Source organism: Pantherophis guttatus, chromosome 3 (genome assembly GCF_059756535.1).
Source record: "Pantherophis guttatus breed Tessera chromosome 3, ASM5975653v1, whole genome shotgun sequence".
Lineage (NCBI taxonomy): Eukaryota > Metazoa > Chordata > Lepidosauria > Squamata > Colubridae > Pantherophis > Pantherophis guttatus.
Window position 1 is genome coordinate 3,467,285 of NC_142065.1, and position 21,918 is coordinate 3,489,202.

Genomic DNA, 21,918 nt, shown 5'->3' on the forward strand with positions numbered 1-21,918 from the left:
TGTCGCAGCTTACCTTACCATGGCCAACTTGTGAAGGGACCTTGGAGGTCTTCTAGTCCAACCCTCTGCTTGGGCAGGAAACCCTATACTCGTAACGGCGAACCTATGGCATGCGTGTCCGAAGCCATGTCGCCTAGCACGCATGGCATTGCCTGTTCTTCCGGGTTTCTGGCACGCATGTGCGAACGACGATCAGCTGGCCTTTTTGCATGCAGCAGTGCCGGAAATTAGAACGGCTGGTCTTCTGTTTTCCTGCGTGACCATGCGCGCCGGCCAGCTGATCGTTGGGTGCGCATGCGCGCCAGAAACCCGGAAGAGTAGCTGGCTGAAACCGGAAGTTCAGTAGCTGAAACCGGAAGTTCAGTAGCTGAAACCAGAAAAGCTCCTCTTCTGGGTTGCGGCCCAGACATGAGCGCATGCTCCCTTTTTGGCACTCGGTGCCGAAAAGGTTCGCCATCACTGCCCTACACCACTTCAGACAAATGGTTACTTAGTCACTTCTTAAAAACTTCCAATATTGGAGCATTTACAACTTCTGGAGGCAAGTAGTTCCACTGGTTAATTGTTCTCACTGTCAGGAAGTTTCTCTTTAGTTCTAGGTTGCTTCTCTCCTTGATGAGTTTCCATCCCTTGCTTCTTGTCCTGCCTTCAGGGGCTTTGGAGAATAGCTTGACTCCCTCTTCTTTGGGGCAGCCCCTCAAATATTGGACGATTGCTATCATGTCACTCCTAGTCCTTCTCTTCATTCAATCGTCGCATGCCAATGCAACAATTCAATTTATTTATTTATTTATTTAATTTGATTTCTATACCGCCCTACTCCTGAAGGACTCAGGGCGGTGCACAGCCAAACAATAAAACACATACATAATTTAAAAGTAGAATAAAATCAAATTAAATAATTTTGGCCCCGACAAATTTAAAACCGCAAACTATTTAAAACCAATTTTAAAATTGAATGTATAAAATACTAAAAGATATTTAAAAATTAAAAATCTTTTATAAAAGAGGGAGAAAATTAGGCCAGGCCCGCCTGGTGAAATAATAAGGTCTTTAAAGCGCGGCGGAAGGTGCGCAGATCTGGGATCCTGCGTATCTCCGGGGGGAGCTCGTTCCAGATAGTAGGTGCCCCCACAGAGAAGGCTCTCCCCCTGGGGGCCGCCAGTCGGCATTGTTTGGCCGACAGCACCTGGAGGAGCCCCTCTCTATGGGAGCGTACTGGCCGGTGGGAGGCTATTGGTGGTAGTAGGCGGTCCCGCAAGTACCCGGGTCCTGAGCCATGGAGCGCTTTAATTCTTTAAACTAATTTTTAAAATGATTTTAATCTTTTCGTTCACATTTCATTTTGTCCCTTCCTTGGGCATCCTTCCTTGAATGATTCTATTCCACCGTTTCTTCGATATTAGTGTGTAATTTCTCTCTCTGTGGTGAGCTGTCGTAGACCCACTCCGCTTAGGCCACGCAGAGCAAGGAAAGAAAGAAAAAAAAATATCCCTTGATTTAAAGAGCTCCGGCATCCTCCTTGCAAACGGCTTTAGTAAGTTAATACCGCATTTATTTAATGTACACAATTACAAGCCCTGTACAAATCTACAAGTTACATTACGTACATGAGTATACAAAAGAGCCACGCTGCCCAGGATGCACGACCGAAGGGCTGTTGCAATCCACGTTTTTCTACGCTGAACTCAACCTCTGGGCTCCGTTACCTGTCTGCCCACACAAAAGGGTGAAAGTTAAGGGATGCAACAGGTGAGTGAGATGCTCTGGACAGGTGGGCACATTAATTTTGTGGGGATTTCAGGGCTGCCCGGGATTGTGTGAAAGTGGAAAGGTGCCATCAGTTGGTGTTCACGGCAAAGGCTGCCTCTTGCTTCATTTATGAGAAGCAGTAAGGAAACTTCCCAGCAGCAATGGAGTCCCGGTAAATCCTATCGGTGGGGCAGGCTCGTTTCTCAGCGATGGCTGTCCTTACTTCTCCGACAGAAGTGCAAATAACCAGCAAAATCCCAGGCTAATTTTTCTAGACTGCAGTGCAAACTCCAAATTATTTCTATTTAGTTTTTCCCCTGTTCGCTCCTCGATAATGCTCGTTTTCTCACTCGGATAGGAATCCGGGTGTCGGTAGGAAGGAAAAGACTCGAGCCTTCACACAATCCGTCAAAAATCAAGGTTCTGCTGACCGATGCTGAACCGAGGACCTCGCTCTGTGTTTGTGAGGTCCCTAAGGGGGTGTGCGCCAGTGCACCGTCGTGTCTTATCGTCCTTGCCACATTCTGATTTTCTTTGTCTGAATTCCTACTTTTTGCTGGACGAATAAAATAAATAAGTGCTCGGGACGGTTCTTAGGAAATACGATGAAGCGGAACTTCTCTTTCGGAGCACTGCGTATTTCCCGTGGTTAGAAATCAAGGTTTAAGGGCTCAAATTTTCCTCAGCTAAATAGGCCAGATCCGAAGACGCGGAAGAAAATAACTCTTAAACGAAAGAGACATCAGACAACCCACCCCCAAAATTGAGAGAACACTTTCCTGCCTTAAGTTAATTCTCCATTAAAAGCCTGTTCTTTTCTTTTAGAAATTATTTTTGTAAAGTGCTTTTTTTAAAAAACAAAAAATGAGGTTAGGAATTTCTTAGCCATCTCTGCGGTTTTTCCTCTCCTGTTTTGTCACTGCTGCCTGGATGGCACCACCCCATGCCTGCTTCTTATGATACGGCACCGGGGTGTTCGATCCAAATTGTTGGGGGCTCCCCTCCGCCTTTGGAGGGATGGTTAGAGTCCAAAACGCGTTATCGAAAAACGTTGGGTGACCCCCCCCGGTCCGTCTAACCCTAGAAACATCTCAACGACTACTTCAACTTCAAGGCAAAAGCAGAGGTTGGAAGTCCAACCAGCTTCTTGGGTTAAAGTGGTCTTCGGAACCACGCGCAAAGCACGATCCAAACCCCTTGGAGAAAAGGCACGGACTTTCTGGCACCAACCCTGAGCTCGTCTGGAAGAGAAGGTCCATAAGCATGTGAGAAGGACAACTTGTGGGTGTACTGGGTTGCTTCTCCTCCAGAAGAAGCCATACGTCTCGGCACAGAGGAAAATTCAATGCAACTGTTTTTAAAGAAAAATACACAGAGGTGAAGTCTAGACCAGGGGTCTCCAACCTTGGCAACTTTAAGACTTGTGGACTTCAACTTCCAGAGTTCCTCAGCCAGCTTTGCTGACTGAGGAGGTTGGAAGTTGAGCTGACTGAGGAACTCTGGAAGTTGAAGTCCACAAGTCTTAAAGTTGCCAAGGTTGGAGACCCCTGGTCTAGATGCTTCCAGGAGGCGGCTCTTGACATTTTCTGGAAGCTGTGGTTTCTGAAGGACATCTTGAGTTCATCCTGAAGAACGTGGCAGGACTCTTTGTTTGTTCACCTCAATACCAAGCCCTACTCTTGGATCGATGCAATGTTCAAAGTTGTCAAAGCGAACAGTCCTTGGCTCGGGGATCAAGAGGGCTTGGGAAGCATGGTTCTTATCTTCGGATGTTTCTGCTCGGTTGCTTCCAAGATAGCCAAGAAACTCGTCCGTCAAAGGTAGCGAAAGTTGGGTAAGGACACTTGTGAGAGAGGCTTCTGTAGTGTGTGTGTGTGTGTGTGGGGAGTATTGTGGATTATGGATTAAGTGAACCTCCTTGTTGAGAATTCGTCATGCAGTTAAGGAAAAGTTCTAATTTTTTTCGTCGGGGGAAGGTTTCTGCGTATCGCCCTTCAAACAGGGTGATCTGGTTTTGATCTTTTTTTCCGGATGGCAACCAGATCAAGTTTGAAAGTCCAAAGATGATCTACTCGAAGGGTGTCCGACCTCGGCCATTTTTAAGATTTGTGGAACTTCGACTCCCAGAATTCTTTAAAGTCTAAAACCAAAAGTTGCCAAATTGCTGATCTATTCTGTGCGTTTAACAAGACTTCTTTTCCTGCTGTTTTCCTTTCCGGCTAACACGAAATATCGAATATCAAAACATCGAAACGGGAACCAGCGAGAATCCAGTCCTACCGTTGGCAACCGCCAAGAAACTATCTCCTTCCATTTTTGGTTAAGACAGGCAACCAGAATTGCTTGGACAAGTTCTCAAGATCCCCAAGCCGGGTGTCTCTCCTTCGGATAAAACCGTAGGAACAATACTGTTTTCCCCCCGAACGGGTGCACTGAGACTTCTCTGTTCATCCGGAGGACAGAAGGGGGGTCTTCGTGGAGAAGAGTTGCCCCTTAGCTGGCCAGAAGAGCGAGCAGAAATTGAGACCACCCAGCCTGTAGCAGCCCAAGGCAACGGTCCCCTCTTCACGGCGGAAGGTTGCTTTGCAGAAGGGAACGGATTCAGGGCTGCTGGCCTCAGAACTCGGCTTGTCTTCCGCCGAGATGGTTTTCAGCTCACGGAGAGCAGGAGATGAGAAAGGACGTTCCTTCTGTCCTTCAGCCTTAGGGGAAGATCTGGAGTTCAAATTTGGGGGCCCATTCGAGGGCGCTCTTGACCACCGCCACGGCGGCCGCCCCCAGCGCCACCGTCAGCCCCATCACGGCCAGCTTGACGAAGCGGTTGGTCCTGGGTTTGGTCGCTAAGAGGGACTTGGCTCTTTCCTCCGCCCGGAGTTGTTCTCGGAAGCGCTGGCGGAGGATGGTGTCCGGCTGTTGCTGGGATGAAGCCAGCTCAAAGTCTTTGAAGGTGGAAACCGCCGTTCTGCAAGGGGGAGGGGGGAGAAGAAAAAAGAGGGGAGGGACTTCAGTTGTGAAATACAGCTGGTCCTCGACTTACAACTGTTCGGTTAGTGAGCATTCGAAGTTACAACGGCACTGAAAAGGGGGCTCCTTTTCCCTCCCCACTGCTCTTCTATTTTTTTTTGTATTTTATAATATTTTATAACGCAATAAAAAATGTTAAAACCTGAAAAAAGGGACTTAGTAGGACCGTGTCTCACACATACGACCGTTGCAGCAGACCTGTGATCACGGGATCAAAATTCGGATGCCTGGCCACTGATTCGTATTTATAATGGTTGCAGCGGCCTGGGGGTTACGCAATCCCCTTTTGCGACCTTCGGACGAAGTCAATGGAGGAAGCCGGATTCTCTTAATAACGGGGTTGATAACTCGACAACCGTGGCGATTCACTTAACAACGGTGGCAAGGAAGATAAGTTGCAAATTGGAGCAGAACTCACTTAACAAATGTCTCAGTTAGCAACGGAAATTTTGGGCTCCATTGTGATACAAGTGCGCCAACTGATTCTTTATAGTTAGGGATGAATGAAAAGAAAATTAATAAAATTGTTCCCAAGGAGAAATGGACATTGGCGATCATCTATTCATGATAATCTCTCTTTTTATATGTTTTATTTTTTGGAAGCTGCCTATACAGGTAGTCCTCGACTTACAACTGTTTTAAGTGACCGAAGTTGCCACGGCACTGAAAAAAGTGATTTATGACTGTTTTCACACTTATGACCGTTTTCACACTTATGACCATTGTAGCATCCCCAGGGTTATGTGATTTACGTTCAGACCCTTGGCAACTGACTGACATTTATGATGGTTGCAGTGTCCCGGGGTCACGTGAGCCCTTTTTGTGACCTGACAAGCAAAGTCAATGGGAAAAGCCAGATCCACTTAACAACAGTGTGGCTCATTTAACAACGGTGATTCACTTAAGAATTGAGGCAAGAAAGGTTGGGAAAAGGGGCAACACTCACTTAGCAACTGTCTTGCTTAGCAACGGAAATGCTGGGGCTCCACTGGAGTCGTAAGTCGAGGACCGCCTGTATTAGGGAGTTTTGCTTCCCCTCTTTTCTCCTGGCAGGAATTCTTTCTTTCGTTATGTCAGGGTATGTAGATTTAATAGCTGTAAACTGATCGAAGGTTGTAAGCGGAGGCAACTGTAAGCTGGTGCAATAGGAATGAGGCAGCAGGGTTACTGCCACTTTAAGAAGCTGGGCAGAAGCTGCCTATATAAGGGAAGCCGTTAGAGGGTGTTTTCTTCTCCTCATGTTCTTTCTCGTCGGTATCTCATTGCTCTCTCTGTGTCAGTACCCTGTTTTCCCCAAAATAAGACATCCCCCGATAATAAGCCCAATCGGGCTTTTGAGCGCATGGCAATAAGGCCAAGCGCTTATTTCAGGGTTCAAAAAAATATAAGACAGGGCCTTATTTTCGGGGAAACACAGTATCTCTCCGTCCATCCATCCATCCATCCATCCATCTACCTACCTACCTACCTACCTACCTACCTACCTACCTACCTACCTACCCTGTTTCCCCCCAAATAAGACATCCCCTGATAATAAGCCCAATCGGGCTTTTGAGCGCATGGCAATAAGCCCAAGCGCTTATTTCAGGGTTCAAAAAAATATAAGACAGGGTCTTATTTTTGGGGAAACACGGTAGCTGTATGATAAGGTATATATTTAGCTGTAGATAAAACCACTGTTAATTATCTAAAGCAGGGGTCACCAACCTTTTGGACCTCAGGGACCACTAAATTCATAATTTTAAATCCCGTGGACCACTAATACGAATTTTTTAAAAAGATAAGTAGTATTTAGTGCAATATAAAAAATACAAATAGTTTTTCTGCGAACCACCAAAATTTTCTCGCAGACCACCAGTGGTCCACGGATCACTGGTTGGTAACCACTGATCTAGAGACTGTGTGTGCTGTGTGCTGTGTTTTGGCTCCTGGGTTTATCTCATAATACTAGTCACGCTGCCTAAACTAAACCTTTTTTTTTTTTTGCACAGTTGAGGAACTGAAGGTGGACCCTGAACCAAGCTTGAGTCTTGCCACTCCTGATCCTTCTGGAATGGCTCCTGTATAGAACCTTCTAGAAATGGGCGGATTGCTTTGAAGGTCAAAGCCCCCTCCCTTCCTCTCTCTCTGCACTCTACAAGGGCGAGTAATACAGGTACAGGAACTGAATGCCACAAAAGTCTTACCAAGGATGGTGGCGTGGAGCCCAGTGGCAGGATTCAGCCAGTTCGGGCGATCGGTTGTTAAATTCCTGGCCCCGCCCCTTCCAGGAGTCCCCACGCGCCCCGTTTTGGCTCCCAGGTAAGTGCAGGGAGGCCTCCTAGGCCCAAAACGGGGAGAGGGGGGAGATGGAGTGTTTCCCACCCCCCGCGGCCCATTTTTGCTCCCAGGGGGGTGCAGGAGGCCAAGTGCTGCCTGTCAAACCCCCTGGCCATGCCCACCATGGCCACGCCCACCCAGCCAGTCATTAGGGCAGCGAACCGGTTGTTAAATTATTCAAATCCCACCACTGGTGGAGCCCGTCTGGCCAAAGAAACCCCCCAGGGAAGGAGGCCTCTCTTCACCTCTCGGCTTGCTGCTGAGCAGCTTCCTGGGCGAGCTTCGAAGGCGGGAACTGAACGAAAAGGTCCCCAGCCCGACTAATGAGCATCTCGTAAGGGAGGTCCTGGGGGATCTGGGACAGCAGATGGTGGACGGAAGCCATGTCGCAGTCGCAGGCCAGAACCTCCGGGGCCCGATGGAGCACGATCTGCAAAGGGAAGCAACAAAAAGAAGAACTCAGCTCGGCCGACTGGCAGTGCCGACGACGTTTCCCCCTTCCGGGTTTTGTGATGACGAGGAGGTCAAAGGGTCCCACCGAAGCCTTTCCAAACTTTTCTTCCCTTGAGTTAGATTTGGAGAGGGGTGGGGGAGAATTGTACACCACCCCAGCCAGTTGGAGGTGGTGTGTCTTATAAGCGAAGGGAAAAAGAAGGGAAGGGAGGAAAGCGTAATGGAGAAGAAGAGGAAGGCGGAGGAGGAAGGGAGGATGAAGGAAACAAAAAAAGGAGGGGGAGGGAGGGAGGAAGGAAACAAAAAAGGAGAGGGGTGGAAAAGGAAGGAGGGAGGGAGGGAAGAAACAGGAAAAAGGAGAGGGAGAAAAGGGAAGGAAGGAGGGAAACAGGAAAAAGGAGAGAGAAAAGGGAAGGAAGGAGGGAAACAGGAAAAAGGAGAGGAAGAAAAGGGAAAGGAGGAGGGAAACAGGAAAAAGGAGAGGGAGAAAAGGGAAGGAAGGAGAGAAACAGGAAAAAGAGGGAGAAAAGGAAGGAGGGAAACAGGAAAAAGGAGAGGGAGGGAGGAAAAGGGAGGGGGAGGAGAGAAGAAAAGGAGGGAGGAAGGAAACAAAAAAGGAAAGGGGAGGGGAGGGGAGGGAAGAAAGGGAGGGAGGGAGGAAAAAAACAGGAAAAAGGGAGGAAAGGGAAGGAGGGAAGGGTGGAGGGGATTGAGTGGAAAGGGAAGGGATCTTGAGGAAGGAGGGAAGGAAGGAGAGAAAGATGAGGAAAAGGAGGGAGGGCGGGAAGGAAGGAAAGTGGAGGAGTTGGAAAGAGAAGGGAAGGGAGATCTTGATGAGGAGGGAGGAAGGAAAGGCGAGAAGGAAGGAGAGAAAGACAGGGGAAAGAGAAGGGAAATCATGAGTCAGATGACGTTGTTGCTCCTGCTCCTGGTTAGCCCCTCTGGGGGTCACAGGACCGGAGAGCATCATGAGTCCCCTTCAGAATGGCTCTCCTCTTCCTTTCCCCATCCATGATTGGCCCACCCTGCGTTCCCTGCGGAAACACCCACCACTGCCGCAAAGTAGATGGGCATCAGCGGGTGACAGGCGAGGAAGAAGTCGTATAACCGCACCACGTGCTTGAAGTCAGACAGGACGTGTCCAAACCAGGTGATCAGCCAGCTGAGGGCGAAGATGGTCCCCACCTCGGCTCTGTGCAAAAAAGAAAAAAAAAAAGAGAGGAAAAAACGTTTAATATGTAAACATATTAAATATCTGTATCCACTCATCAAACAGTTTGGACCGTTTTCCTCTCTTCAGAGTGTAGACAAATTCTTCTCCTCCAAGGGAAACACAAATGGAGCCCAAAAAGAAGGTACCAGATGGATCCCCCAGCTTTTCCCCAATCAGAATAGACGTGGAAGGGACCTTGGAGATCTTCTAGTCCACCCCACTGCTGAAGCAGGAGACCCTCTACCGTTTCAAATGCTTGCCCAATCTCTTCTTGAAAACCTCCAATGATGGAGAGCCCACAACTTCTGGTGGCAAGCAGTTCCACTGGTTAATTGACTCAGGTTAATTCAAGGTTGATTCAGCCTTCCATCCTTCTGAGGTAGGTAAAATGAGGACCCAGTTTGTGGGGGCAATAAGCTGATTTTGTATAAAAAAAAAAGAACACCGCTTGGGGGGGGCCAAAAGCCCTACTAAGCAGGTATATACAAAAGTATGAAGGTTATTGCTTAATGCATTGTAAGCCGCCCTGAGTCTTCGAAAAGGGAGGCATATAAATCGAATCAATCAATAAATAAATCTATCTCCATCCATCATCCATCCATCCATCTATCTCCATCCATCCATCATTCATCCATCCATCCATCCATCCATCCATCCATCCATCCATCCATCCATCCATCTCCATCCATCTCTCTATCTATCTATCTATCTATCTATCTATCTATCTATCTATCTATCTATCTATCTATCTATCTACATCCATCATCTATCTATCTAAGCTGACTTTGTATAAAAAAGAACACTGTTTAGGGGTTTAAAAGCCCTACTAAGCAGGTACATACAAAAGTATGAAGGCTATTGCTTAACGCATTGTAAGCCGCCCTGAGTCTCCGGAGAAGGGCGGCATATAAATCAAACCAATAAATAAACAAAACTATATCCATCCATCCATCCATCCATCCATCCATCCATCCATCTATCTATCTATCTATCTATCTATCTATCCACCCATCATCTATCTATCTAAGCTGACTTTGTATAAAAAAGAACACCGCTTGGGGGGGGGGGGGGGCAAAAACAAGAAAGTTCAGTTGCCTCTTGAAAAAAAAAGCACCTTTGGGACATTCTTCCTATGTTTTAGCCTCCAGGCCTTTAATCCTCTTAGTTGCTCTTCTCTGCACTTTTTCCAAACTCTCAACCTCTTTTTTTTTGTAATGTGGGGACCAAAAGTAGCTGTGGCCTTACTAAGACTTTACAAAGCGGTACTAATATTTCACCTGATTTTGATTCTATGCCTCTTTTTATACAACCAAGGATTGTGTTAGCATTTTTGGCTGCTGCCGCCCACGGCTGGCTCACGTTTAAGTGATTGTCCACTAGGACTCCAAGATCCCTCTCACAGTGACTGTTTTTGAGAGAATTTTGGGGTTAAATTCTTGAGTGGGGGAACTCCATGAGGAGTCATAGGAGCTTCTTGCTTAATTCAAAATGCTACCATTGATACAGATTAAATGCCTCCTTACAAGTGATCCTCGAATTATGACCACAATGGAGCGCAAAATTTCCACGGCTAAGCGAGGCAGCCCTTAAGTGAGTTTTACGACCTTTCTGGCCACAGTTGTTAAGCGAATCACTTGCAGTTAAGTGAATCACACAGTCGTTAAGCGAATCTGACTTTTCCCATTGACTTTGCTTGTCAGAAGCCGGCTAGGAAGATTATAAATGGTGATTGTATGACAAGGAAGGAAGGGAGGGAGGGAGGGGGGAGGGAAGGAAGGAAATAAGGAAGGGAAGGGAAAGAGTGAGAAAGAAAGGAAGGAAGGAGGGAAGGAAGGAAGGAAAGGGAGGGAGGGAGAGAGGAAGGGAGGGAGGAAGGAAAGAAAGGAAGGAAGGAAGAAACGAAAGAGGGAAGGGAGGGAAGGAAGGAAGCGAGGAAGGAAGGAAGGAAAGGAAGGAAGGGAATAAGAAAGGGAAGGGAAGGGAAAGAGTGAGGAAGAAAGAAAGAAAAAGGAAGGAAGGAAGGAAAGGAAGGAAGGAAATAAGGAAGGGAAGGGAAAGTGAGAAAGAAAGGAAGGAAAGAGGGAGGGAGGGAAGGAAGGAAAGGGAGGGAGGGAGGAAGGAAGAAACGAAAAAGGGAAGGGAGGGAAGAAAGGAAGCGAAGAAGGAAGGAAGGAAAGGAAGGAAGGGAATAAGGAAAGGAAGGAAAAGAGTGAGGAAGAAAGAAAGAGAAAGAAAGAAAGAAAAAGGAAGGAAGGAAGAGGGGAGGGAAGGGACAGACGGAAGGAAAGAAGGAAAGGAAGGAAGGAAGGAAAGAAGGAGAGAGGGAGGTAGCTGGGTAGGTGGAGGGGGAAGGAGAGGGAAGGGAAGGGCTCCCAATGAAAATGATGTGTTAACATTCTGCAACGGTATTAAATAACATACTAAGTTGCTGAGCACCCAAATTTTGATTTTGTGAACATGCGGATGCTACAACAGTTGTGTGAAAACTGTTCATAAGTCACTGTTTTCAGTGCTGTTCTAACTCTGAATAGTCACTAAACAAAGGATTGTAAAATGAGGACTACCTGAACTTGGAAAAAAAAAAAAAACAAATCCTAAAACTTAGAATACCTTTGCATGAAATCGTGGAGATCTGGATTCACTTGGTCTATGATGGGCATCAGATAATTTAAAATGTGCCTGGTGTTTTCCATGGTTGGGTCCATAAAATCCCTGCAGCCAGGAAAGGATTAGCAAAAAGTTAGAATGCAACAAGGGTGAAGCGCACACACACATATACAAACCATGAACATCCTGCAATATCACAGGGACAACACAAACGGACACAAACGCAAGTGAGGCAAACTGCAATCCGAGAAATATTCGTGTTTATTATACGCGGCAAAGGATGTTTAGGAAAGGCTGACAGTCGGCATTTTTGTCTAACATCCTGGAAGGGAGGTGGAGCCATCATTTGGGTGAATTGCAGGGGTGAAATGCTCCCGGTTTGGACCAGATCCGGTAGCAATGGCGGCAGGGCGTTTGGAGAACCGGTAGCAAAAATCTCTGCCCCCCCCCAATGCCCAGCTGAGCCATGTGATCATCAGAGGCTTTTTTTTTTTTTACTTTTAAAAGCATTTTTTTTTTCTGGCCAAAAAAATGCTTTTAAAAGTTAAAAAAAAAAAAAAGAAGCCTCTGAAGATCGCACGGCTCAGCTGGGATCGTCAGAGGCTTTTAAAAGCATTTTTTTTACAACCTTTTCGGCCGAAGAGGTTGTACAAAAAAATGCTTTTAAAAGCCTCTGACGATCCCAGCTGAGCCTTGCGATCTTCAGAGGCTTTTCTTTTCTTTTAAAAGCATTTTTTTTTTGCTTTTAAAAGAAAAAAAAAAGCCTCTGATGATCAGGCAACTCAGCTGGGATCGTCAGAGGCTTTTAAAAGCATTTTTTAACAACCTCTTTGGCCGAAGAGGTTGTAGAAAAAATGCTTTTAAAAGTAAAAAAAAAAAAAGTTGGCCATCTCCCCCCCATCACATTACACCCCCCCCACCACCACCAAGCTACGGCCACAGAACCGGTAGTAACAAATTTTACGTTTCACCACTGGTGTGTTGTCCTGTGTTTGGTTTAAACATCAGAAGTTTGTTCATTTCATTTGGGGGGCAGGAATTTAGGGTTAAAGATGCGGGCAAGGCGTGGGAAATAAGACACCCAAAATGTGCCATGTAAAGTGTTTGGATGTGTTATATGTGAAGTGCACCAATAGGGAATGTTGTGTTGCAATGAAGAAAATATTACTCTTCTGGATTTTAAGCAGGGTGGATAAAAATCAATGATTTTTTTTTAAAAAATCAAAAAAATCAGATTTTTTTTATTTAAATCGATTTTTTTGATTTTTATTGAATTTATTTTAATAAAAAACTTTTGGGGTAAAAATCTATCGTAAGATAGTTTTCTATTTAAGATGCATAAATGATTTAGTTTATTCATCATGAAATGGAGCTGAGTTATGTAGCAGGAGGCTGTATATTCTGCAACACTGGGATTATCGGTGAGTCAACAGTGGGTCAAAGGAGTAGCAGAGATGACAGTTGCTCTTTAAAAATTATGATTTAAATCGAGTTGATTTAAATCAAGCCTTTTTACTAGTGATTTAAATCGTGATTTAAATTGTGATTTAAATCAACTCGATTTAAATCAAATCCACCCTGATTTTAAGTACAGCACAAGGAGTCCTCGCCTTACGACCACAAATGGAGCAGGGGCAGGTTTCAAAAGCCGTTGCTACCGGTTCGCTCATGGGCGCTTACGCGCGCAACGCTTCTGCACATGCACGGAAGCATCCGGGCGGGTGGGCGGAGCTGCCCACCGATTCGCCCAATCCGGGATGAACCGGTAGCAACCCACCACTGAAATGGAGCCCAAAAATTTACGTTGCTAAATGAGACGTTTGCTAAGGGAGTTTTGCCCCGTTTTACGACCTTTCTGGCCACAACTGCGGAGTGAATCACAACTGCGGTTGATAAGTGAGTCACCCGGTTGTTAAGTGAATCTGGCTTCCCCATTGACTTTAATTGTCAGAGGGTCGTAAAAGGGGATCGCGTGACCCTGGGATACTGCGACCATCATAAATGTGAAACCAGTTGCCAAACGTCTAGATTTTGATCACCTGATCGTGGGGATGTTTGCAAAAGTTGGAGCTGTGGAAAAATGGTCGTAAGTCACTTTTTCCAGTGGCGTTGTAACTTCAAACGGTCACTAAATAAATTGTTGTAAGTCGAGGACTACATGTATTCACGTTGACATCAATGCAAGAGCTACCTCTAGGCCAGGGGTCGGCAACCTTAAACACTCGAAGAGCCACAAAGGTCCTAACCGGAAGCCCCCCCATTCGATTCTGGAGCCGACCGGAAGTCCGGTTCCCCCACCATAGAGTCTCCTCCTAGCACGGCGTCCTTTTTCCTTTGCTGACTGGAAGTCCAGTTTTCCCACCATAGAGTCTCCTCCTAGCGCGGCATCCTTTTTCCTCTACCTGTCCTAACCGAAAGCCCTATCAATTCTGGGGCCCGACTGGAAAGACCGCCTCTTGCCATAGAGTCTCTTCCTGGAGCGCCGTGCTTCCTCCCAAAGCAGAAGCTCCTCTCAAAATTGTGGCGCCAACCAGCAACGGGGAGCTGCAGCAAAGGGATGAAAGAGCCACATCCGGCTCCAGAGCCACGGGTTGCCGACCCCTGCTCTAGACCGATAAACTGAACTACAGATATTTCAATAAATTACAGCAGTATTTCTCAACCTTGTCCGCTTGAAGATGGGTGGACTTCAACTCCCAGAATTCCCCAGCCAGCCTGGAATTCTGGGAGTTGAAGTCCACCCACTGTCGAGCGGACAAGGTTGAGAAACGCTGGGAGATTACAATACCTGAGGTGATGCGTTGAGAGTTTTTCCACCAGGGTGGCGGCCAACCTCTCCCCCACCACGAGAAGGAAGGTGACCACAATGTCATGGTATCCCTGGTAATAATGGAGTTGTGTGTTGCGTTGCAGAACCTGCAGGATGCAGTCTATCAGCTCTTCCTGGAGACCCTCTCTCTGCTCATCGGGCATGTCTAGAAAGAAGGGGAGAGAGGAAGAGTGAATGAAGCAACGGCCGAAGAAAACGATGCTTACCTGAATCCTATTCTCGCAAAGAACCGCTGAGCTAGGATGGACAATCGATAGGTAATTCTCGACTTACAACTATTTGTTTAGTGACTTGTTCCAAGTTATAACGGTGCTGAAAAAAGGGGCTTAGGACCGTCTTTCACACTTACGACCTGTTGAGGAATTCGCAGAGCAACCCTTGAGTAGCAAGAGTGTGCACATGAAAAGCAATTGAAAGTAGTTAGGAAATAACACACATACGCTGAGTTGTGTTTACTTTCAGGAAATAGTAATAAGGCACAGTCCAATAAAAAGTCCAGGTCGTTCACATATAAAGCAGTAGATAGTAAAACAATAGTCCAGGGATAATCCAATAACAAAGTCTTCTTACCAGTCGTCATAGTCATTCACAATAAACAGTTCTTCTGGATTTGCAAACAGTAGCATACAGAGATATCAGAGAGCAAAAACAGCAAAGATATCAGCAAAGAGCGGCAAAGAGAAACAAACCATGTTTCTAGCTCCCTTTTAAGGACATTGGCTACAGAGCTGACCAATCAGGACACAGTATGATGCAATACAGCAGTCTTAAAGCTATATTTATGGTTTATATATTGCCAACCCAACAAGTTAGGTAATTATCATTTCCTAACATGACCGTTCCAGCATCCCCGTGGTCACGTAATTTATATTTAGATGCTTGACAAGCGGCTCGCATTTATGACGCTCACGTGACCCCCTTTTGCGACCTTATATAAGCAACGTCAACAGGGAAGCCGGGTTCGCTTAAGAACCGTGTTACTAACTTAAGAACTTCTGTGCTTCGCTTAACAACGGTGGCAAGAAAGGTGTAGTGGCCTGCCAGCTGGCAGCAGACTCGGACGATGAGGAGGTTGGGAAGGAACTTGGGCCAGCTCTGGAGCCTGGGAAAGGCTCTGATGGATGCTCTGCGTCGGACGCAGAGATAGAGCCAGGGCCATCCAACATTTCCCAGCCACCGGAGAGGCAGCTGCCTTTGGAGGCTGAGATGAGTGAGGAGGAAGAACAGCTGGGGCCTGTTCCAGATGAACATATGCACAGAGCAGTTAGGAGAGGTGAGCAACGGAGGACAAGCGACTCGGGAAGCAAAGCGCACGTGGATGCTGAATGGCCCCTCCCTGGCTGGGGAATAAATAGAAGGAAAGGGGAGCGGTGGTCGTAGGAGACAACCGTTCGTATTTCTGAAGATTTTGCTCATCGTGTTTCGTGCCACAGAGACTGCTTGCCAGAACTTAATTTTCAGCCTTTCAGCTTGCAATTATCGCAAGAAACTGATAAGGTCTGTACTGCAGTTAACTCCTTGAAGGTCTGTTGCCTGGGCTTTTTGGTGGGTGAATGCCATTAATTCACAAGAAGTATATAAAGAAGGGTTTTTCGTGACCAGGAGTCTGTTTCTTGCTTCTGCTAAGGCTGGGTCAGAACAAAAGGCTGTAAAATGAGGCAAAACTCACTTTTTTATTTTTTTTATTATTTTTTTTTAATTTGACTTATATGCCGCCCTTCTCCGGAGACTCAGGGCAGCTTACAATGCACTAAGCAATAGCCTTCATACTTTTGTATATTTATACAAAGTCAGCTTATTGCCCCCACAATCTGGGTCCTCAATTTACCTACCTTAGAAAGGATGGAAGGCTGAGTCAACCTTGAGCCTGGGGAGAATTGAACTCGCAGTAATTGCAGGCAGCTGGATGTTAAATGCTGCCTTAGGAGGCATTAGCCTCCTACGCCACTCAGGCTCCTTGACAAACGTCTCGCTTTAACCACAGAAATTTGGGGCTCCCTTGCAGTCGTAACTGGAGGGCTACCTGTATTATATTTTATAATCAGGCTCCTAAACTTTTCAGCTCCTACCCAGCACCTTGGGCTGCTAGATCGATTCCCGATCTAACGAGAAACAAATGCAGGAACTTACCAGTAGTTCTTTTCAGGGGTGGGTTCTAAATTTTTTTTTACTACCGGTTCTGTGGGCGTGGCTTATTTTGTGGGTGTGGCTTGGTGGGGGGGGTAATGTCACTGGGTGGCATGGCCAACTTTTTTTTTTCCTTTTAAAAGCATTTTTTCTACAACCTTAAGAGGTTGCAGAAAACAATGCTTTGAAAAGCCTCTGACGATCTCAGCTGAGCTGGGGGATCATCAGAGGCTTTTTTTTTAACTTTTAAAAACATTTTTCGGCCCAAGTGGTTGTAGAAAAAATGCTTTTAAAAGTTAAAAAAAAAAAAAAGTCTGGTTTGGGGGCATGACCAGCCAGGTTTTTTTTTTTTAATCAATAAGTTTATTTCCATTTTTTAAAAACCATTTCTTTACATATATACATACAAAGTTATTGCGACGAACGTACACAAATATGCGCCTATACAATTTAAATCACTGATAAGATCCATTTCATTTCCCTCTCTTTTCTTTCACCCAAATATAGCATAGGTTCCAACATTCGTAATACTCAGAGTCTTTTTGGTTCCTAAGTAATTTCGTTAACCGATCAGCCTCTGCGCATTCTGAAATTTGTCTTATGATCTATGACCTATTACTTGCTGTTTATATGTACATTGAGCTTCTGCACCAGAGAGAAAGTCCTTGTGTGTCCAATCACACTTGGCCAATAAAGAATTCCATTCCATTCCATTCCCATTTCATTATTTTTTTTTAATTTGATTTATATGCCGCCCTTCTCCGGAGACTCAGGGCGGCTTACAATGTGCTAAGCAATAGCCTTCATACTTTTGTATATTTATACAAAGTCAGCTTATTGCCCCCACAAACTGGGCCCTGAATTTACCTACCTTAGAAAGGATGGAAGGCTGAGTCAACCTATTCCATTCCATATTTTCTATTCTATTTTCATTCCATTCTCTATTTTATTCTATTCTATATTCATTCTATGCTATGCTATGCCATGCCATGCCATGCCATTCCATTGTTTTCTATTTAATTCTATTCTTTATTCTGTTCTGGTTTCTGTTTCTATTCTCTCTTGTCTATTAATTCAGTCTGGCAATTACAGTCCTAAGTCACGACTCATTTTTTTTTTCTTTTGTATTTTAACCTTCTGAATACATAAGAAAATTGATGGAATAAGTTGGGACAGTTGGGAAGCAGGTTACCCTGTGACTGGACCCAATTTTTTGCGGCAGTTGTTAAGCAAATGTAGCCGTCATTAAGTGAATCCACGGTTATCAAAGGGGCGCGTTTGTCAAGAAACCAGAAATGCATGCTGGTTTCTGGGCAAAACCTCTGCAATTGCTTCTCCGCAGGGCAATGCAAATAGCTGCAAACGTCTGGCACCCAAAATGCCACCATGTAGCTGCGGGGCAGGGCAGGGCGGGGGAATTTGGGGGCAGAGGGGAAGGTTGTAACTATGGAACCAGGTCACATGTAGCTTTTTGGCAAAGTGTCATATATACAGTAGTCCTTCACTTACAACCACAATAGAGCCCAAAATGTTTGTTGCTAACCAAGACAGTTAAATGAGTTTTGCCCCATTTTACGGCCTTTCTTGCCGCAGCTGTTAAGTGAATCACATTAAGTTAGGAACACGGTTGTTCAGTAAATCTGGCTTTGACTTTGTGTCAAGGTTCCAAGTAACACCCCCAACGAAAGAAGACTCCGCGGCTTCGTTCCTCAAAGTTCCATTTTATTAAAGATGTCGTATTGGCACATCTGGGAAAACCCAAATAGGAAAGCTTCCAGGTTTTCCCCACCGAAAAGAAAGTCCAAGTCCCTGTCCAGCATCCACATGTCCATCACATGGTCCAATCAAAGCACTGTCCCAACTGAAGATGCCTCCCAGTCACACCACTCCAGGTGCAGGGCAAGATGTCCTTGACTCTCTGAGAAAGGAATGTTATTTTGACTACGTATCACCCTTGCTCTATACCAGTGATGGCTAACTTTTTTGCCATCACGTGCCAAAAGTGGAGGAAGCGTGGGGGGGAGGGGTCAAGCACGTGCGTGCCCACACCCATAATTCTATGCGCCCCGCCCCCACATATGTGTGTGTGACACCCCCCCGCGCCCCCCCTGCTTTTGGCACACGATGGCATGGTGGGCCCAGTAGGCCCATTTTTTCACCCTCCCCAGGCTCCAGAGCCTTTCTAGGAGCTTGGGGAGGGCAAAAACAGCCTTCCCCACCCTGCTGGAGGCCCTCCGGAGGCCAGGAACCGCCTATTTGCTGTCTGGGTGGGGAAGGCTGTTTTTGCCCTTCTCAGGCTCCTAAAAAGGAGAGCAAAAAACAGGCCTTCCTTACACACACCCAAGGCCCTCTGAAGGTAGGAAACAGTCTCTTTCCCTACTTCCAGTGGGCCCGGAAGGCCTGAAAATGAGCTGGCCGGCGCACACATGCACACCGGAGCTGAGCTCGCCTGCCCACCAATATGGCTCTGTGTGCCACAGTAGTGAATGTGGCAAAGGCCTGACACTTTGCTTGCCAGAAGGTCGCAAAATGTGATCGCATGAGCCGAGTTATTTGCTACACACCAGTTGCTAAGGGTCTGAATTCTGAACGTGTGACCCTGGGGGGTGCTGCAATGGTCGTGTGAAAAACGGTCCTGAATCACTTTTTCTCAGTGCCTTTGTAACTTCAAACGGTCACTTAAACGAATGGCTGTAAGTTGAGGATGCCCTGTATTCAAGTGGTGGCTTAAGCAACCGGTCGTAACTATGAGAACATCCAACTCTCCTTGTTTTGTAGCAAAGGACCATGGGACGGAGCCAAGAATTAACACAACCACATACGAAACAGCAGACTGTTGCAGAAACGTATAGGTAATCCTCGACTTACGACCACAATCAAGCCTCAAATTTCTGCTGCTAAATGAAACATTTGTGAAGTGAGTTCTGCTCCATTTTACGACCATTCTGGCCACTGTTGTGAAGTGAATCATTGCCGTTGTTAAGTTAGCAACACGGTTAGTAAGTGAATCCGGCTTCCCCGTTATTTTTCTTTTTCCCTCTTTACACCATTTTTTTTCTTCTTTTCTATCCTCCTAGTTTTCTATTGCTTTTTTGAATTTCTCTTTGTATTTTATGTTTTGATAAACTAATAAAACGTTAAAATGCGAGACACTGCAGTGATTCACGGAACAAATGTTGTAACACGGGGCACAGATCACTTAACAACTGTGTTGACTTCTCTTGTCCGAAGGTTTGCAAAAAAGGGATCACGTGACTCCAGGACAGTGTGCCTGTCATAAAGATGAACGCCAGTTGGCAAGCGTCTGAATTTGGATCACCTGCCTAGGGAATGGTACAATGGTTGTAATGTGAAAAACGGCCAGAAGTCCCATTTTTTGGCACCGTTGTAACTTCAGACAGTCACTAAATGAATTGTTGTAAATCGAGGACTACCTGTAATCCTTCCGCTTCCCTCGGGGAAGCTGCAGCAAATGAGTCTGTTTCAACCCAGATCATTTTGCAGGACAATCCGGAGTTTTCATGGTCAGAAAAAGGATCGACCGATCACCATACCTGGCGGGAAACGTCGGAGGGATCGCCTTACGTCCAACAGGACTTGCTGATAATCCTTGCTTATTTCCCGAAGTTCTTCCTCTAAACGGAACAGCGAAGAATATTATAGTTAATTGTAATTACAAAGAAAATCAGGAAACTAAGAAAATAGGCTTTTAAACCGTGACGATTTCAAGCCAGGCCTGCTTTGGGTTCTGACATCCCTTAAAAAGATGGTTAAGGAGTTTCAGGCAGACAGGGAATCTCAGTTTCCAACTAACCAACATTATAAAAAATCCTCGATTTACAACAGTTCATTTAGTGATCATTCAAAGTTACAACGTCACTTAAAAAAGTGACTTATGACCGTTTTTCACACTTACGACCACTGCAGCATCCCCAGAGTCATGAGATTGAAATTAAGACACTTGCAACTGGCTCATACTTATGACGGTTGCAGGGTCCTGGGCTCACGTGATCCTCTTTTGTGACCTTCTGACAGCAAAGTCAACGGGGAAGCAGGATTAATTTAACAACAGGGTTACTAACTTAACAACGGCAATGATTCACTTAGCAATTTATGACCAGAATGGTCGTAGAACGGGGCAGAACTCACTTAACAAATCTCTCACTTAGTAACGTAAATGTTGCGCTCAATTGCGGTCGTATGTTCAGGATTACCTGTAGTCCTTGACTTAGGACCACGATTGAGTCCAGAATTTATTTATGTTGCTAAGTGAGATTTGTTAAGTCAATTTTGCCCCGTTCTATGACCTTTCTTGTCATAGTTGTTAAGTGAATCACTGCCGTTGTTAAGTTAGGAATCCAGCTGTAAAAATGAATTGTGCTCCCCCATTGACTTTGCTCGTCTGAAGGGGATCAGGTGACCCCGGGACTCTGCTACCATCGTAAATGCAGTTGCCAAGCATCCGAATGTAAAATCACATCACCATGGAGATGCTGCAATGGTCGTTAAGTGTGAAAAAATGGCCATAGATCAATTTTTTTAGTGCTGTTGTAACTTTGAACCGTCACTAAGTGAAGCGTTATAAGTCGAGGACTACCTTATAAGTCGTTTCTCCCCCTACAATCCCTGCTTTTAGGCTGTACAGATGGCAATGGCTGCTGAGTCCAAGTGACCATGATAAATGGTTTAGTCCTGGTGTATTTTTTTTTTCAACGAAGGCGAAAATTTCCTGCCTAACAACAACTATCTTATCATGTTTACTTTTAATTTTCACCTTGGGCGGATATTCCTTTCTTACTGATAAGTGGTCTTGCCCAAGGCGTAGTAGGTTCCTGTCTCCAAGGGAGCTTTTATCAAGTCGTATCACATTAGCTCTACTGATTACAATTTGTGGTTAGTTTGCGACGGGAAGAACATCATAGCTTTTTAATACATCAAGCACTTTCATAAAAGAGTAACTTCTTATTCATATCCTTCAGAATCATTGTAGCTCAGGGTTGAATTGTGGGGTCTTTGGCGCCTGGTTGTTTTCTTGCAGACGTTTCATGACCAAACTAGATAATACCTTCAGGGTGAGAAGGAGGTGGTTTTTTTTTTTTTACTGTTTCCTTATAGATTAGTGGCTGTTGGGAGCGTTCTTGGTGGTTCCTTGAATAAGTTGTTGTTTACGGTTAGCTTTGTTTGTCTGAGTTGGCAGTTCCGTGAGTCTCTCACCCCACTCCCTTGTAGCGCTGATGATGTAATCTAGTTGGGTAATGAAACGTCTACAAGAAAACAACCAAGTGTTGTGGCTCCGTTGCCTGAGCCTGGGCTATCGACAGATGCAGACTCTGAGAGTGAGGGAGAAGAGTTGGCAAGGCCTCCCTCTCCAGGACCCTCCTCTCTGGCAATGCCTCCGGAGGACACTGAAGGCCAAACGATAGGCTCAGAGCCAAGCACGTCCCCACAGCCACAGGTGGACAGCGATGAAGGAGATAAGTGCTGGCTGGACCCGCGACAGAGGCGCAGGGAGAAGCGTGCGCAGCAGAGAGGAAGGCGTGCCAGAGATTAGCTGAGTCACTGGACCACACCCCACAGGGTATAAATGTGGGTG

At 45.8% G+C, this 21,918-nt stretch overlaps 1 protein-coding gene across 1 annotated transcript in view; it reads right to left on the minus strand.

The window, feature by feature from the left end:
• Positions 1–1,533: 1,533 nt before the first annotated feature.
• TBC1D20 (TBC1 domain family member 20) overlaps positions 1,534–21,918 on the minus strand; it is a 34,356-nt gene continuing 13,971 nt past the window's right edge. Inside the window, exons 3-8 of the mRNA XM_060686069.2 lie at positions 19,880–19,960; positions 14,157–14,343; positions 11,372–11,473; positions 8,599–8,740; positions 7,341–7,525; positions 1,534–4,714 (exon numbers count right to left, since the gene is read on the minus strand). Coding sequence (XP_060542052.2) covers positions 4,456–4,714; positions 7,341–7,525; positions 8,599–8,740; positions 11,372–11,473; positions 14,157–14,343; positions 19,880–19,960 — 956 coding nt within the window. The 3' untranslated portion in view covers positions 1,534–4,455. The remainder of the gene's footprint in view (positions 4,715–7,340; positions 7,526–8,598; positions 8,741–11,371; positions 11,474–14,156; positions 14,344–19,879; positions 19,961–21,918) is intronic.